We start from the raw sequence: 19,332 nt of genomic DNA, 5'->3' as shown, positions 1-19,332 counted from the left end.
TCCCAAGGAAAGTGCAGGTCTGGCGCAGAAACGCTATCCAATCGGCCGGGCTTGTTTCTTCCCACCACCAATAGGAGCCTGGAATGAAATGATACAGACAGAGCAGGGCCTGGCGGGACTGTGACAGCGCAGCTGCGTGAGCTGTTACTGAATGGGACGCGACACCCTTTGGGAGAGGCAGTCATCAGTCTTTTCAGTTTTCCATCTGATAGGCTGTGCAAGGCAGTTGGGGGAGCACGTCTGATAGCGAAACTTCTGTGTGGATAAAAATAAACATCTGGATTAAATGAAAACTTCAACCCATCAGTTTATTTCACAAATCCCAGTATCAGTAACTGATAGAGGTTTTCTCATTAGTAGGACCTGGACACCTCTGGCCAGTATTTGTATCACAAAGTGGCAAGTCTGGTATGAGCAAGTGGGGTGAGAGTTTTTTATTTAAATTGGACTTAACATCAGCTTTCTAGATGGATGAGATATCCTCTCAAAACTAAAACAATCACAACCATTTTAATACTGTTCTGCCCTGGTGTTCTTCCTAACATTTATAAAATGACCCTTTTTTAACCTAAGTGCCCTAACCATAAAATGTACTGAAATGACATATTTACTTTTGGTCCTCCTCTGTGGTGAGCAGTCTGAAACTGTGGGCCACAGCTCTGCAGATTTCACTGAATTATTTCAGCAACGTAACTACATAAATAAATATCTGGTGAGCTAAGCTAATAACGAGCTGAATCCAGTACCTGAGACCTGAGGTGGAATGAAATGCAGAAGACCATACAGCCTTCAGAGACTGGAGTTGCCGGCAGCTGCTGTACAGTATGCTAGATGTCTTTGCTTTCAGATTTTAGCTTTGATCAATCAGCTTGCCCTCATCCTGCCTTCGCTCCGCTGTGTATTAATGAAGTGCAAGGGAGAAAAAAAAAGCTGGGTCACATGTTTGTTTCCATTTCACGATCTAGAAGGAATCTATATTTTTAAGATTCGACGTTCCAACGTGACCGAGGAACAAAAAAAAGAGATAAATGACCTCACATGTCTCCATTACGCATAAGTTAACTTAACTTTCGTGGATGATCAAAACAGATTATGTTGGAAGTCTACATGAAACTGAAGAAGATCACAGGCAGGCTCCCTGGAATTCAGAAAATCCTACATCTGGGCTACATGTTTTAATCTTTAGTTAATAGTATCAAGACATCACAAGTGACCAGTGATGTTAAGTGATCAGTTAAGATATAAAAAATAATTCTCTCCCTATCAAAAACCCACAGGGAAGCTGTTTATGGTACACTATGCTGGAAAGTGTTGATGAATTGAGCATCGGTTAAGCAATTTACAACATTCTAAACACATTTATAAACACATTTATAATATTTATTTCAGTTGAGAGCACACGCACTTCTGCCAAAAACGAAAGCGCTAGGAAAATAAACATTAAAGTACAAAGTATATAATTCTTAAGCTTTTTTTTATACACACGATTAGTGTTTAATTTTTTAAAACACACGCTGGTCTGCAGTGTATATATGCTGCAATATGGGATAAGATCTTAAAAAGTCGAACAAGTGTGCGAGATGAAATGCGTGTATTCCAAATTTAAAACCAGTTGAACCTTGAAGCTTAATTTTGACAACGGCACTGTATTGGAACAGTTGGAAGCAGACCACTATTGTGTTGGAGACATCGGGGCTGTTGTAATGTGTCAGCTAAATATTTCACCCTTATGTGAAAGAGACGGGAAAACTGACCCCCGCAGAGGGACAAATGAAGTTCCCGCCTCTCGCGTGCTGAAGCACAGTTATACAGTTACAGAGCCTCATTCCTCGTTTTGTATATATCGCATTTTTAATATTTAAATTAGAAAAACAACGTGGACGTCTTTGTTATAAAGGGAGTATGTTATGAATTGTCATTGTATTTCTGTGAAACGCAAAGCGATGTTCCTGCGAGCATTTAACAAGCATTTTATTGCAAGATTACACGTGTGCACATTTTTTTTGTTCATCGTTAAGTCATCAAGATGAAAACAAGTTTCAGTCGTTTTTCATTTGAAAATATCGTGATTTTAGTTATCAATTAAATAATTGCTTTTGATATTGGGGCAATTAAAATTGGTAACTACAGGCTATTTCGTTATGTACATTTTCATCTCCACTGCTCTGGCAAACGGTTGTACAGTACTATAAACGGTAATATTAATAATGTCAGACTTAATACATTTTTGTCATATTTTGCGTAACAAAGTAGAATAATCTACAGAGGTTCGTAATTTACATTAACTGCTAATACTGTATGCAGCACACCTATGCGCAGGTCCTTAAGGACAGTAGCCCGGCTTTAAAAACCTTTAGAGAAATAATATAAACCTGACCCACATGTTTATATAGAAACGCTCCAATTCTATGCAGTGAGTTCTTTAGGGACATTTCTATAGAGACTTTAAGATCACTTTCGTAAGGAGAAATGCCTCCGTACGTTTGCAAATCACGATAAAGTTGCCTTCCTGTGAGGTGAACATTGCTATTGCCGGACCTCGGGAGCCTCAATTCAAACTCACTTAACTGGCTATACTTCCCGGACTGTGGGATACTGTGAGTACGGAATATTTGTTAGCAGGGTTCTGTCCACCAAGAGCTCTTTTTTTTTTCAAGTGCCAATGACAGCATCCAGGATTAGATTTGCTGTTCCCAAAAGTTGACCGTGAACATATGTGGTCCCTGGCCAATTCCCCGCTCTTGCTCCGATAAAGTACCGTTCAGTGTGGCTGCGCTCGAGTCAAACTACGCTACTCTAGCGATTAAATACTTAACTTGCTCCCCCCACCCCCCACTGTTCGAGCCGGGCTCCTTTAAGGATACTCCCCGTCAGGCGCTAGTGAATGAAGTGTCGGTTTTCATCGCAAACTCCTCCTCTGCGTTTTAATCAAGCCTCTCTTCCTTCCAGTTCAGCGAGCAAACTAGCATAGTTGCACATTCCTCGTCACTCGATGTAGAAAGAATTGCAAGAGCTGTTTTTTTCCCCCAAAACCATGCAGGATTCTCAATAGCGATAATACGTTACGATGTATCTGCATTGTACACGTTGTATTCAACAATGAACTGCAACTAAACCAGGACGGGATTTATAAGCATTAAAAAAATGTTTTTTTAATCTCCCGTCCGACAGGAATTCCCAGGAAACTTGGTCGCCGAAACTTTCTAGCAAAGTTAAATGCGTTTTGTTTTCTTCATGTAGCTGCAGTGCAAAACATTTGAGGAACAGACTCCCGAAAGTTGAATTTTTTTCCTCTCGCTGAGCGAGAATAGGCTAATATTTACGTATGGATCTTAAGGGATAATTTTTAAGGGGTACTTTTTTTTCTTTTTTCTTCAGTTTTATTAGTTTTTGTTTTGTATCTACCTCTGAAATTCAGCAGGTAAAGGGGGTCGAAGCCGCACTGTTCAACCCTCGCTCGGACGGAGCGGTAGAAGAACAACACAGCAGAGCTTGCCACTGCAAATCTGGGTGTCTTTTTGTTTTTACCTTTTTGAACTTTAAAACCTGTTTATGTGGATTATATGAAAGTATCTTCCGATTTTTAACGATGGAAAGTGGAGCGATTCCCAGAATGTATTTTAACGCGAAGATTTGAAACCGTGGGAACAGAATAAAGGCAAAGTTTATGAGAAACAAGCGAAAAGCGCGCTACTGCAAGATTCTGCTCGTTTCCACGACGCGAAGACGGGGATATTACAAATCATTTAAAACATATTTTTATTTTCAAGGGGATTAAGAGAATCTTAGTGACTTACAAAAATGCCACAGCTGAACGGCGGCGGAGGAGATGATTTGGGGGCTAACGATGAGATGATCTCCTTCAAAGACGAGGGAGAGCAAGAGGAGAAAATTTCCGAAAATGTATCTGCCGAGAGAGATCTGGACGATGTGAAGTCGTCCCTCGTAAACGAGTCGGAAAATAACAGCAGTTCCTCAGACTCTGAGGTAAGTATGAATATAGTGACAATTTTTCGTGCTATTTCGGCGTAACCGGCCTTTGAAGTTAACAAAATACTCTGAAACTTTAAACTAGTTAAGTGTTTTTTCTTGTCTGCTTGTTTCTGTGTTAGCAAGCGGAGAGGCGTCCCCAGCCAAGGCAAGACTCGGAAAGTTACGAGAAACCCCGAGATTACTTTACCGAAGGTAACCATTCGCACAAGTTGTTGCTGTTTTAATGCATTGTTGTTTCTTAAAAACTTTTAAGCCTGCGTCTCACAATGCTGTTCGTTCTCTCCCTCTTTGCCTTCGGTGCTGTTTTCCCAAAAGCCTTAAGAAGACAGCAAGATGGAGGCTTTTTTAAGAGTCCCTCTTATCCTGGATATCCGTTTCTAATGATCCCAGATCTTACGAACCCCTACCTATCCAACGGGTCCCTGTCTCCCAGTGCGAGAACGGTGAGTGCCATCATCAATCTTTTACATTGTATTTCTGTACCTACTGTACGCTATAGTATAATGAGTAAGTCGTTCTTCAGCCCCTGTCAGTGCGGTCCAGACACGCGTTTACAAAAAAAAACTTTGCCCTTCTTTGCCAGAGCAGAGCGCCATATTCCCTTTGAGTGGTCTCTTAAGGAGCAACCAGTGCTTTGCTCATTTCGGGATGTCCTTTCAAAAGCCAATACAATAAACATAGAGGCCTTATACGTTACAAAACTGCCCTATTTACAAACTTTCCTCGTGTTTATCTTGGTTTTTCGTCTGGTGTTTATGCGGTGTGGTGAAGGGTTCATCTGCGGGAATTGTTAAGATGGGGAGAGAAACATTGTGGCGAGACGTTTGCAGTTGCAAGTTTTGCAACTTTTCCTCCTCCCTGAGAACGGGACGGAAGTCCTGTTTTGTTGAAGAGTGCGACTTGTTTTTGGACGCAAGCACAAAAGATTGTGAAGTGTAGCGAGGGACGGAAGCCAGATGCAGAGTTTTCAACTTAGGCAAAATGTATCGTCCTTGTTTTGTATTTTGCCCGGTCCCGGTGGAACTGTGGGGAAGGTAATAGTTAAGCAGTAAAATGTGTAAGTCGGGAAGGGGGAATCTCAACTGGCGTATTAGTTAGCTTAATCGTAAATTTTATTGTGGGCTTTTGCAATACCTGCTAAAAATATTGGACTCCCGAGATTTGAGTCTCCTCCTGTAATACAGTATTAATTGCGTATTATGATAACAACGGGGCCACTAACCCGACACTTGAGCTGGAAAGAAGCCCAGACAGTGGCGATTTATCTAGCCTTTTGTAGTAAGTTGCATTCTGTCACGAAACGCAACAACAGGGGTAGAAAATCCGCGCGCAGAACTGCCCAAAATGTCGTTTAAGTGTCAGTTTTGAGAGCTCCATTAACAAAATAAAACAATGTTTAAGTTCGCAGCAACAGAGGTTACAAAGGTTCTCCTGTTGGAGAAGGATCATTTCGTTGTATGTCGCGTGTAATAACATATGTGCCGTAACGTGGTATATAGAATGCTTTATTCTCCAAGCTTCGGAAACTATCAGTCATGAGTAAGCTTATATCGCCATGAAACCCAGACAAGGTTGTTATTGTTAGCTAATTAAAGTGCGATTAATTTCGGTGGGGGTTTTGGAGACTCGCGAGTTAAAAGCTATTACACGGAGTGGTGCTGTGGTTTCAATCAAATGTCTCCTTGACAGCAGCACTTGGGAGAAGTACAATACTGCGAACTGTTAGCGTGGCTGTGTCAGCAGCCCAACTGCAGTTGTCTGGAGCTCCTAATATTCAACTACTCGCTACGCGTACGAAATGTATCGGAACCCACATACAAGGGTAGTTAACCTAAATCCCGGTAAAATAAATTACTTTTGGATAGGTCTTGCTGCAAGCGTCAATTCCATCAGTACTTTGTTTCAAAACTAGTCATGTGCATATTGGAGGGATTATCTGCTGCTTCAAAAATGAAGAAACCTCATAAGCGGTTGAACTTTAAAAGCGTTTCCTTAATGGAACGACGTTAGTAGGCTAGTTTACATATATATAAAGTGCTTTTGAGATAAAGATAAGAAGCTATATTATTTCTCAAGGGTTAAGAGTCTTCTTAATTGCGTTGAGATTAAATAGGCCTACATAATGAATGACAGTAGAGAACAATGTAGAACAAAATGTTCCAGTGTAAATTAGTCAAAGCAAAAACTCCCGTCAAACACCGTCATTTTCTATCCTTCTTTAACCGTTTTCCATAGCGATAAAGTAGGTTGTTACAAAATGTCCCAGATTTCTGAATGAAGAGTGATGTATGCTTTAATAAAAATTATTTTGGGGAGCATTTAAACCTTAACAAGAACATTTCTGGTGCATTTGTTGTGGTTTGACTGCTTGGGCATTCAAAACCACTGCAATGATCCCTTCAATACTTAACTTGCAGGCAACGCGTAGTGATGTGGGCCAGTCCTGGGCTGTGTTACAGGTTTCTGGGTATGCGAGTGGGAGAGGTCATCACCCCTTTTAGACTTAACGTCAGACCTCAGGATTAATTGAATTGGGTTAAAAAGGGAGCGCGGACGTTCTTGTAAACTATGAGGCAGGCAGAGAAATGAGATTTAGATTTTGATTCAGACAAATACGCATTAGTGAATCATACCAGCACAGCATGGCTGAGCTTGCACTGCAGTCACTGTACTACAGCCTAAAAGGCATGATTCTTGCAGAATTGAGCCAGTCACAGTATTTAAGTTTTTTAACTTGACAGCACTAAAAACTTTTAGGCTTGGTCTGAGGTAACAAAAATCTAATTGTTGCATATTTTAGTAAAATTCCTTAATGCAATTTGCCTGTTTAAGTTTAACACAATCTTTTATTGTTTGGAACAGGTGGTCACTTTTTAATTCCAGCTAACATGTTCCTATTAGGTTTTTGCCCTTCCTTATCCCTATCATGGCCTCTTCCCTCTGCTAAAAACAAATAATTTGATCAAAACCAGACATGTGATAAAGAGTCCAGTGCTGGATAGCCCCCCCCTCTTTAACTGGTCTCTCCCAGTTTTCCATATCAACTATCCCTCCCTCTATTCACTCAGAAAAGCGTTAGTTGACTATTGTTATTCTGAGCAGGCTCTTGATGACTTCATTGGAGGTCCCCATTGGTGCTCATTAACTTAATGGCTGCTCCCATTCAGAAGGTGCATACCTGTGTGTGCTAGCGCAGGAGCAGAGTGTCGGTAGCCAGTAACCCTTTTCGAACATTTGTGTGCTTGGATTTTCTCTGCAGAATTCCTTGGCTAACATTCTGAGCTGTCTTTAGCGCTTTTGTCCTTTATGTTCTCCCCATTACAAGATAGAGGCACCCAGACACTAAACGGGAGATAGTAGTTCAGGTGCGTAGCTGCGTCAGCATGCGTAGGCTGCAAAGGAACAGGTAATAGGTTTATTCCAAGCTGAAAAAAGGAAGAAATAAAACCCAACGTTTCGGCTGTGGAGCCTTACCAGGTGTGAACTAAACAGGAGAGTTTCCTTGGGCAATCTTGACTTTATAAAAAAACTACAGGTATATAAAAGCAGCTAAGAAAGTATATGAATCCATTGCATATCATAGTTATTGATGCGATTTTACTTTCAGCTGAAAGGTTATATTGGAAGTACAGATTTTGGATGCCATTGAATGTTTCCTTAGACAGTGGGGGCAGAGAGAAGATGATTTGTCAGTGGGCTATCTGTTTGACAGAAATATACGGTATACTGGCGGTGTTTACTTCTTGCATCTTTATTATGTCTTACAAGCATTTTTGTGCTTTGCTAGAAAACAGCTTTGCATACCTTTACTTAAACCGACCCATGTCACGTTGTCTGAGCTCAACAGGTTGTCTTTGTGCAGATTGACTGTATACTCCTTTTATAAGTTTCAGGCTTTCAAGAGTTCTCGGTCTTTCAGCCCTACTTTTCGGCCCTCCTTTACTTCAGAGCTCTGATCTGCAGCGTCTAGAAAGTCTTTACATGCATTCGGTTTTGAATATATTCTGCTCTAACCTCCTAGCCTCCCGTTGCATCTCAGAGCTTCGCATGGAAAGCATCATACCATGTTTAGTAGTTATTGTCTTTCTTTTATGGAGGAGAAGAACAAAATACTAGCGACCAAAAGCATGACCCTACTGTGTTGTTTAACGACCGCTGTCATGATAGAACGTCATAGACACCCCACCACTGCCCCTCTGCTGTTAGCTCTGGAAAGGAAAATAAAAAACAGCAATGGAGAAATCTTTGACTACTTAGATTTTATGGAAAATGGAAACAGATGGCGGTGCCGTCCAGGGAAGGGTGATGAAAACATTCGATCCCTCTCAAGTGTCTCAAACAGGCTCATTTAGCATTTTCCAGACCACAAAAATAGGAAAACGGGGATGTTCCTTGAGTTAGACCCGTCAATCAGCACGCCCTGTTAGAAAACATAGGAGGACAATGGCTGGCTGATCGGGTTATTTACAGAACAAGGCCTAAGCCACCATTGCGTACTGGCCAGCAGCTCGCTGTGTAGGGCTGGAGCTCCAGGATCTCTTTGTAGCAGAAGAGGGAAGACAAAATGTTGCTTCACTGGAGTAACAAAGTTCTAAAAACTCCCTTAAGATCTGCTATAAACAGAAAAAATCATCAAGCTTTTTGAAGAAACTCTGATCTCCATGAGCAAATTAAAAAGTTAAAATTTCCTTATTTGAATACTTGTGTATATTTTGTTTTCCACTGGCTTTAAAACTGCTCTTTAAAGCTGCAGCTTTTGCACAGCAAATCGAATAAAAATGTTAATGACTGCATGTTTTCTAGATTTATGTTGGTACTCAGTCAGATGGCTGCCGAGGTTTTCCTCGGTAGTTGGCCCTGATTTTCATGGAAGGACCAGTGATTTAAATGATGTGACACAAAAGATTTGCTAGTACTGCTAGTATTGGGTTTTTTTCCACTGGTGAAAACTATGAGAAGAGTCCCTATCATTACCCATCAACATATGTATTATACGCAGCACTTGAAGTTCTAAGCTGTGGTCTTCAAGAAATGTCCTTGATTAGAATGATCAATATTATATATTATGAATGCAAAAGGTGGGATTTGAATTTTCCTCAGGGGTTAAATCAAAACATCTGAGGAACCTTATTTAGGCCTTTAGGCCTCTGGATGATCTGACTTTGGAAGAGTTGTGGTGCTTGCTCAACAGCTTGGGTATATGATTTGGGTGAGAGGCCTTGAGAAATGCTCAAGCCAACTGGAGGGGTATTGGGTATTTATTGGGGCCTACTGGCAAGTCTGCCTGATCTTTCTGTTCAGAGTGAAGCCATGAACCCAGCAGAGAGTACTGTATGAACTGTATTTGGTCATAGACGCCTTTATCTTAAGTGTAGAAATATGCAGGCCTTACATGTTTGTGCTGAGATATTTCTCATTCATACTCAAGGTTTCGGATGTGGAGTCGTGCCGTCTCTCCAGGACGCTGAAAGGAAAGAGTAAATACCTCGGCCGATAGAAGTAGTCTTTTGTTCCGCTTTCGAAAGATTGAAGGCTGTAAAGATCTGCAAATACGTCTGTTCATTTTCTATAATTCCTTTAAACCTCTTTTGATTGATATGATTTAAAAATCAAGAGGGAAGGATGGAAAGGGCCAGTCTGTGTAACAGAAAAGCTTTGCATTGTTGCTTTGCAAGCCTTATAAGAATGTCTGCACTGGATTGGCATATTTTGAGCTTTTAGAAAAGCCTTCTGTAAGGCAGCATTGTGTGTGTATATAGGCGCCAGTTTCCTTTCTAGGCTGTTTCTGTGTTTTGCATGTAACTCTAACCTTGGTTTATGGTTCGTGGTTTGAGAAAAAGATTCTTTTCACTCCCTAAGGTGCCCTTTACCAGCTCTTTGGGAGAGAGCTGTAGGTACCACCCTCTTTTTGCTTTTCATCAAACTGGGCTTAGAAAAATTAAAATAACAAGAACAAAATATACCTCAAAATGAGCTGGATCTGCTCTCAAACAGGGCTTAACTCGTTGAAGATTACTCATGACTGGGATTGTGAGTGCATAAGTCCCTGTTACAAACCCTAATGGTAGTTTCACAAATGTTTTGACCTACAATTTTTCCATTCATGCAATTCAGTTCAATTAATGCTGTGGGATTAAATGTATTTGAGGCACGTTAATGCACCCAGACAGACGTCAAGATGTGGATTTTGTTCTCTTGTGTTGGCGTCCCTCTTGAAGAGTGTACCTTGCATAAAACGCACAGAATTGGCACTCGAAACTAATTGTGACGAAACACTTGGTCTAAAATAGACGTCATCTGTTCCACAAGTGTCTAGTTGCTAGCCTACCTTAAAGAATGTTTATTTTCTATTCCTCTGTATATTTTCTTAATTTGTCTCATGACAAAATCGCACTTAAATAGTATTAAAAGGAATCATTCCTTATTCTAATTAAGCCAGTAGAGGTAATGAACTTGATAAACACGTTTTGAGCATGATACTATTAAACAAAGGACTTCACAGCTATAGAATGGGTTGACTAATGTGCAACCAGAGTAATTCAGACAGGGAGGTGTAGAGACCTTCACAAAAAACAGAAGACTCTGTCGGTTTTGATTTCCGCAATTGAAAACCCCGACTGTAGGTACTCGTGTGGCACAAAGTCGTGGCATCTTTGAACAAACAGCTTCAAGATTAAAAATGCTGCAGAAGCAGGCTTGTGATCCCTCAAGAAGCACTTTGACAAGGTCTCAAGATTAGAAAGACCCTAAGTAACCAAATCAGTAGGTTGTGCTAAAGTGCCCCTCTATCTCATCTGATCTCTCCCATGTTCTGGAAGTGGTTGCATATATACAGAGGATTGAGACTAATCTTGATTTATGGCTGTGCATCATCGCATCGCGCAATACCCTTGCAGAAGAACAACTGGCCTGAAAAGTGCAGAGCCTTAAGTATGAGAGCCCTGTGTATATGTGCTAACCCCCACCCCCCCACACACACATTTTCTAGCTTTAGACCATCACTTAGCTGTAATGCATTTAAGAATTATGAGTCTGAGTAAAAAAAAAAAGCTCCCATAATTTAAGTCCTGCTCCCCAGTGTTGAAATTCCTCAGTAATCCTCAGAGAGTTTAGGAGCAGCTTTATTTCTGTCTGTGCTTTTGTGAGCACTTTCAGTTAGTTCTTTGTCCATGGGACAAACAGTTAAGCTTTCCTTTTTCTCCGACTGTAAGAGAACTGGCAAGAAATCTGACTTGTCAGAGATGGCTGAAATCATTTGCAATTTGGATGCCATAGATTAGCGTGCCTCAGTCTGTGTTGAGGGATGAGGCTGGGCTGTTTTTTTTTTTAAGACCTGAGAGGCTGAGTAACTCAGTGGTTAGAGTGCGACATATCAGTGTGTTCAGTATTGCCAGAGGTATTCAGTAAACCAGTGGTTAAATCACTGGGCTTCGGTTGGTTTTGTAGCTCAGTGTGACCAGCAGTCCTGGGCAAAGTAGCTCAGGGGCAGTGTATGGCTGTGTTGTGTTGTTTGAGCTCCTCTATGGTTAAGAGAACTGGTTTAATATGGATGGGTAACAACACTGGCCTAAGCATCACTTAAATATGGATCTGCGTTCAGACCTTTTAATAAGGGGTTTCAAGGAGCAGTAATAGAAAGGTTTCTGAAATGCTTACATCAGGCTTTCTGTAGCAATCTAATATTTAAAAAGCCTTTTACCAAAGCAGAAACTCCCCGTATTATTGTGCTTTAGCCCCCGGTAAGCTCTATAAACAGTGCTTTTCACATGCACCCAAACAACCAGGCCTCACCCAAAACACTAATTACACCGCCTGGTCCTAGTGGCAGGGTAGTCGGTGGTGCAGTGGGGGGGGAGTGGGAAAAGTTGGAAGCATGGAGAAATCACGCAATGAAGTTGTTTGAACACGTCCAATTATTCGACATCTTTTTTTTTTCTGCTGGTTTTGGTATTTTAAGACCTTGGAGACAATGTAAAGTAAACAGTGGAATTGTCCCTGGGTATAAAAAGGCCTCTCCTTACATAAACAAACAGCGGTCCTGTCGACAGTTAAAACCTTCTCCACACTCACTCTGTGCAGTCGGGAGAGAGAGCGAGATGGAGGACGGCGGGGGGGAGGTGGGTGGGTGGTTGGTGGTGGCGTTCGTGAAAAACTGCGCTCTGCTACAAAAGGCATATTGTCTCCGACTTACACTTCAGTAACGTGTCCTGCTTGCTGAGGTGCTGCCGGAAACCTAAAAGCTGGCGAGCCAGTGTTTTCATAAAACGGCCTCTCGCAAACATGCCTGGCATTTCTTGGGTTTAATATATCGCAGACGGATTTTTTATTTTCTCAGGAAAAACCAACAAGTCCAGAAGCTTGCGTTTGGCTTTTATGTTTAAGAGAGCTGTACTGTTTGTCGCGGGTGGTTGCAGATTTCGAAGGGCCTGTGCATAGCAGTGTATGCTGAAGGTAAAGAAGCACCCGGCTGTTGTCCAAATCCTTTGCTTTCTTCCTTTTTCATTCTGTGTTCAAGGAAGTATTGAGAAGATACTCCTGCCTTGGCCTACATAGCTGAAATGCAAAGGTTGGTATGTGAGCATTGATGGTGTGGTCCCACCCTCCCTGCAGTGTCCCCCCCATATTAAATTTGATTTCTGTGAAGTCTTTTGAGGTGGAGTGCCTGTGTACCAGCTTCATGTCTCTCCCTTCTTTGGTCTCTGCTGGTGTGGGGATATTCTGCTTCAGTGTGCTGTCCTGGCCCCTGTGCCTGGCATTAGGTATTCCGTTTATACCACTCGCTGGCTTCAACAGTACAGCCGCCTGTCATGAACATTTCGATATCCTTTGAGAAAAAGATAAACCCTCTTCGCTCTCTGCGCACTGTGGCATCAATGGACGCCTTTGATGTTCTGAAGCTAATATATTTATCTCTTGCTTTGGGCCAGAGATGGATTTTTAGTGTGACAGTGGGCAGGGTAGGGTCTCGGTGTTGTTGTTGTTGTTTAATTTTTTTTGTTGTTTGGAATTTTATTTCAGGCTTGCGCTTTTCCACGCATTTTCCAGTTTTGACTGTTTCATGGGAAGATTGCAAACTTTGACGTGGGTGTTGGGAAGAGCTTATCTCAGGAATCATGCGTGACTCCCAGATAAAATTCCCAGGATGACTTTTATGGCTTTTACTTCACTACAGTGAATTTGCTCCAGCTATTTTTCTTACACAGTCTTGAGTCAAGCACAAAGCTCCGGCTCCATTCATTTCTCGTCCGCCCAAAACCTCCATTATATATTGCTAGATTTGCGCCTTTAAATGTTATCTGGGAAATGTGCAACTTTTGCTTTGAAGCAAGAACTTTGAAACTTTAAAAACCACATAGGTGGCATTCGATATGTTTTTTGGAATCTGTTGACATGCAGCTTGAGCAAATAGCATACTTTGGTCTTAAGCTATGTACAATAAGGAATCAGAAAAGTGCTGCTTTTATCAGTTTATTCAGGTTAAATTATCCAACTTTTGTGTTTAACACAGTGTTTTCCTGAAGGAGATTTTTTTTTACCCTTTGTGGAAGTCATTAACGACTTCGATACTGACTTCATGTCAGTGGGAGAATGGGTTAAATCGTTCACTGCAGAGCAGGAATAATGTGGCTCCTCTTTACTTGCAAACTCAATTTCTGTCCAGTCAAGTCCTGATGTAAAAAATGGGCCAAATGTGGACAAGCCACAGTTCTGAATTTGAGTAAGGCCCAGCAACAGTCTGTCCTATGGGCTGGGTTGTACTTAAACTTGGGCTGGATTCTGTTGACTGAGTTTACAGGCCGGACTGCAGTCCATTCGGAGATCCCCAAACCCCACCCCCCGCACCAAATGTTTTGTTGAGACATCCAGGCCTTTATTTGATGGACGTTTTGTCTGGATTATCCTTGTCCCACATCACCATGGAAACGACTGAGAAACGGCTCTCCTGATGAATGGAGACAGGAACTGGACTTAGTTTCTGTTTACTAGTAAGAACAACAGAATTAGCAGCACCTGCATTTGGGGGTGATGTTGGGGCAGTATATGAGCATGCATTTGTTCCGAGTGCTTTAGCGCTCCAGTGTTATGTTTCTTTTCTGCAGTTATGGTCTTACTGAGTTTATTGGCCGGTATACTGTTATTTCAATTATCACTTACTCTAGTGTTCTTGTAATTTATTTTTAATTTTGGGTTTTTTTTTCAGATCTGGAGCAAACAGTTGCACACACTGACTTAAATAGGTTTTTGTTTGTGATGAGAACTACTCAGTCATCTTTAATTCCACTGACACTGTGTCAGGGGTTCCCAGTCCTGGTACTGGAGGCTTGTACACCTCCTGGTTAGCCCAAGCTATGTCACATAGTTGACCCCTTAATTACCCTAACAGGGAAAGAGAATTGTTTTTTACTTTTAAGCATATTGATGAGAAGAAAATAACTTGCTAGTTCATTTAAGTTTCAGTTAAGTCAAGAGCTCAGCAGATGTGTGGGTGCCCAGGTCCATAACAGGGAAACTTTGCACTGGGGCACAGCAGGATTAGGCATCTAAGCTGAGAAGGAGAGATCAGGTTTTGTGTGTTATACTCATCTTATAAAGTTCCCTTAAAAGTTTGCCTTTTGGCTTCAAACCAAACAAACCCTGAATACTGAAGATAACTTTTGCTTGTGTACTGAACTCATTGTGTCGTCTGGAGAAACTGATTTTATACTCCTAAACCCTAAAAAAGTCCCCCATCTTTACCTTTTATTTCCCTCTTTCTGCCTGGCTTTCTTTGACCTGTTTAACTGAGGTACGTGCTCAGCAGTGAAGCCAGGTGTTCTCAGTCTGTTTTGCCTGCCCCTATCTCCAGGTGAATGCACAAGGTCACTTTACACTCCCCAACCTAGATCTGCAACCTTGCACTCCTGGGAAGCCAGTGGTGTGTTGCTCAAGAATGCCGTGAAGTGTCATGGGGATGTGTTAAAAGAGCTGAACTGAGCTAGCCAGAGCCCCAATCCTTCTAATCATTGTTGGAGACCTTAATGCAAGGAGGCTTTTATCCTTTTAGGTTTATGTAAATATGTATTGTGATGAGCAGCGCAAGTATATTTTACTGTAAAGTGTGGGGGGTAGCAGTTTACATAATATTGGAGTTCACACAGTGCAGAAGACAGGGGTGAAGTAGAGTTGATGAAGGTCAAAGGAAGCTGCAGTTCTCGTGCACAGTTCAGTGGGACTGTGGGGTTGTAGCTGTGTGGATGTACAGGAGAGCAGTGCCCTGTGCGAGTTGATGACAAGCAGTTGTGTATGAGAGTCCATGCCTTTTTCTCATGGGTACATTTCTTTCCGTTTAAACTTCCCACTAGTGGTTCTCAAATCTGGAACCCCTGTCTACAGGTTTTTGTTCAACCTGGGCCTTGAATCATCAGTGCTTTTTGTGTCCATCAATTGATCTGATTGCCTTTTTTCTGGTCCTGGGTAACCCCTGTCTCTTCTGATCTCGCACCAGTGAGTTCCTAACCGCACACTAATTCATTTCAGTTTTCTTTTTGAGACCTTATTTTAAATTTGCTTTCAGCTCTTAAAAATCCTGAGTGAAATTTGTAATAGGTATACACCCTGTGCTTAGTAGTGAGTCTCAGGACTGCCCTCATGCATGTACACTGGCAGAAATATAACCAGTTGGACTTTAAGCAGAAGGGAAAACACTGACTCACTGTGGGAGAGTCTGATAGTGTCATTCAGTCAGAGATGGAAAACATCTGGTCATTTGTCCTTGTGATCGTTGGATTAGTAGTGGAGTTTCATTAATGTCTTCCCTACATTGGACGCGTGTGACATGAGTTGGTGTTAGGCAGACATTGGTATTTGATGGTAGGCCTTTATTTCCCATTAATATTTTCAAATCGGTTTGCAGTAATAGTGGAACTACAATGTGGTGCCATCCTGTGCTGGGTATGTCTTTGAGGCATTGAACCATGTTGTATTTGCCCAGTCCATAATATTTACTTTAAGGATTAGGTTATTAGTTTCCAATCCCAGACCCTGAGGTCTCTTTAAATCTTCAGCAGCTTTAGGGCTGTGATGGAGGGATAAACCAGTCTAGTTAAGTCTTAATTGGATCAATTTAACACTTCTCCCGGGTGAAGCGATATTTCTAACCAAGTCATAAAAAACCTGCTCGATTACCACGGCCGGGACACATGATAAACTCTGGTATAGACACGTCAAATATTTCAGTTTGACGTTTTAAAAAGTAAAGATTACCGTGGCCTACGGAGTTAGAAGAGCAAGGCAGGATTAACTTCATTTTGCCTACTTAAATGTAGTCAGTGTAACCTTTACCCAGCCCTCCCTGATTGATCGCCAGTTTCCTAAGCCGCGGTTATGAATTTAGTAACCCATGAGGAATGTCGTGGATTTCCTTAAAGGGTTTCAAATGTAGGAGCAGTACTGAATTCTCACCGGCAACTCTGCTGTTTTGCTTAATTGTTCGTTTTGCATGCTGTACAAAACGTGTGAAGTGCAAGAGGCAGTTGTGGCTCTCGGAATGAAAACACTTCGTCTCTTCCAGCACGGTCCTGCTGTTAAACTCTAAAACCCTTTTGTATTTTACCAGGGAGTCACTAAGGGGGACAGCAGGCTTTTGTTTTTACATTTGCAGTCTCAAAGCCAGGTCTACTTTCATTAATTGTCACACACAATCCTCTCAGTCCAAATTGAACAGTTTTGTTCAAGCACTTGTAATGTCTAGAATCATTACCTCCTTTTGCGAATGGGGGGGACAAATAAGAGAGTCTTTCTACTAGGCCCCTGTTGAAACTGTCCTCCCTGATGATTCTTGATTTCTTTAATGGGACATTTGTTTTAAATCTGCTCTCTCCATCAGGATTGTGTGCAAAGCCTTTCGCAACTTGGGTCGTCACCGAAAGTAACCCCCTGAATTGTTTGATAAACGGCAAACGCTGTGTTCTGATAATCTGCCCACTGATGTCATTTGAATGGGGGAGAAGGTCTGTTGGTGGGTGTTCATATGCAGCGTGTGGGGTGCTTACTAAGCGTACGCCCCAATCCTTCTTCAATCTCTTCTCTCCCCCCGCGCCCCTCACCTAGTTCCCTAGAAGTGAGGGAACTTATCGATCCGATCGAGTTTCTGCATGGAGTAGTGGAAGTCTTTTGTTTAAGCCTTTTTATTTTCTTGAGAAACCGTGGAGGGCTGGCTGGTAGAAATCCCTGAAGCAGGGCGGTGGGGGGCAGGGCAGGGGGCTGTGCCGATTCTCGTGTGAAACGTAAGGAGTCTATAGCAGCCCTCAGCTGAGCTCGTCGGGGCTGTATGGGCGCGTTGGCAGGAGGAGCGTCCGGGATGAATAGGGCCTTTCAGCGCCTCAGACTGGGCTGAAAGGCACGACAAAGAGTGCAGAGCAGGAGCTTAGAGTCACACAGCTGAGCCATAGAATACCTTCGCCCATCCCTGCGCTCCCACTCCCTCTCTCTGTCTCCCATTTAAATACTCCAGTACTTCTGCATTCTGCAGACAGCAGGCATTCACCAGGCTGACAGGACACAGCACACTTGCATTCTTCCGTTTTCTCCTTTTTCAGGTGTTTTCCAGCACACTGTACTTGCAATCACCAGGCCTTTTCGGAAAACATACCCCCAGTGAAATTAACTTCAGATTCCCTTACGTTTCCTTAAATGGAACGTGAGAGTGAGATGTCTTCTGCTTGCTTTGTTTCCCCCTTGTCTGTTTGTAGTGTTCCTCTTTAATCAGAAAAAAAATAAAGCCCTAATTGACATAATGTTTCAAGAACAATGAATGTGGATATGTGGGGAAAACTAGTTTAAACTAGTTTCGTTTAAATTTTTTTAAAAAGTCTTAACAGCCCCTTCTATTGCATATTTTCTTCTCTTAACCAAGTATTTAGGGTAAGTGAATCCTTAAAACTCTTGTACTGTACAAGTGCGGACCTCCAATGAGTTCTGCACTGTTCGTGGGGAATTTTTGTGTGAAGTAATCAGAAAAGTGGTGCCGAGGTTGAAAAGCCAGCTCACGATTCTTGAAGCAAAAAAAGAAGCACAAGGAGACTCAAATACACTTTGGAATGAAGAGCTGTGTGAACTGTGGCCTAGATATGGGGCTGATATTTCTGTAGGCTTTGCACAGAGCTGAAGTATCTTGACAGCTTTGTGTGCCCTTGCTCAGTTTTGATATTTTTCAGTAATCTAAAAACATGTGTACTTGAATTATAAATACTCCCCACTTAATTATATACACTGAGCATTGCCAGCTTGTTTGCTGTTGGTGTTTACGGCAGTGCTAACAGTTGTCAGGGTGGTTCTGTTGCATTTAAAAAAATTGTTAAAGACCTAGTGCCAAATAATGCTATTCTTCAGTGGGAGTTCTACAAGGAAGCTGTAAGCCTTATCTTAAGAGAGAACAGGTAAATTATTGCCTTTTCCACACTCAGAATCTCCTGTTTCAGATATCACTCAGAGCATTAAGAGCTTTGGGGTTAAGGGTCAGAGGTCAGGGCCAGTTGGCATGACTCACAGTTGACTGGGCACTAAAGCTCAGATTCCAGGAGGCTGGAGTTCACTCCTCTGCGCATTGGCCTGTGAGACCTCTTCAGTCTCCTATTCACACCAGAGCCGCATGCACCATGACAGCGCCTGCCGCTTAATTCCAACAAAAACCTGGTTTTCCTGTCGCATTCCAACCATGGCCCACAGCATCAGGCACCGCGCAAAAAACAAAACTGTGTAGAGGTGAGTCTGTTTCAACAGTGCTGTGCCTTCAAGTCCCAACGTGCAGGTTTATACTTACTGAAGGCATGCAACCTAAGTAAATGGACATTGCAAATAGAGGTCACCATCTTAGTGCAAATCTGAGTTGAAATGGCCTGTAGATGGAGATGGATAGTGTTGCTCCTGTCTCCATTGCTGTGACTGTCTAAAAACAGTTGTTCTAATCTAATAATGGAATTCTATCCCTGACAAAAACTTCCAGTATTGTAGTTTTGTTTTGCTTTCATACTCATTTTTCCAGCAGTGCTGTGTCTGTCGTAACCTGAACAATCCCACAACTGTTGCTGGTCCATAGCTCCCCCAGTTCTTATTGTTTGTGTGAACAAGCTCTGTCAATAGGAAACTTGGCTCTTGGCGCCTATATATAGATTCCAGCTTGACAGACCAAGCTGAGCTGGCGTCAGGGCACTATATCCAGACCGGTAAGAGATGTAAACAGCTTGCTGTTTTTTTTTTTAATTAGACTTGAGGGGGTGGTTAGAAATAGCCTTGAATTCCAGGGCACAGTTACAGTTGGTCAGAACTTTCCCTGCTTAAGAGAAATAACAAATACAAGAA

General features: G+C 42.1%; 1 protein-coding gene across 2 annotated transcripts in view; it reads left to right on the top strand.

Moving 5' to 3' along the window:
- Positions 1-2,967: 2,967 nt before the first annotated feature.
- Positions 2,968-19,332, top strand: part of tcf7l1a (transcription factor 7 like 1a) — a 63,489-nt gene continuing 47,124 nt past the window's right edge. Inside the window, exons 1-3 of one of the 2 annotated variants that reach the window (XM_088908652.1) lie at positions 2,968-3,987; positions 4,113-4,185; positions 4,309-4,436. In XM_088908652.1, coding sequence (XP_088764778.1) covers positions 3,802-3,987; positions 4,113-4,185; positions 4,309-4,436 — 387 coding nt within the window. In that variant the 5' untranslated portion in view covers positions 2,968-3,801. The remainder of the gene's footprint in view (positions 3,988-4,112; positions 4,186-4,308; positions 4,437-19,332) is intronic. The other variant, XM_088908653.1, reaches the window with a different exon arrangement.

This window comes from Atractosteus spatula, chromosome 2, assembly GCF_055471065.1.
Source record: "Atractosteus spatula isolate fAtrSpa1 chromosome 2, fAtrSpa1.hap1, whole genome shotgun sequence".
Taxonomy (NCBI): domain Eukaryota; kingdom Metazoa; phylum Chordata; class Actinopteri; order Semionotiformes; family Lepisosteidae; genus Atractosteus; species Atractosteus spatula.
The sequence above is the reverse complement of the archived record's forward strand: the minus strand, read 5'-3'. Positions and strand labels throughout refer to the sequence as shown.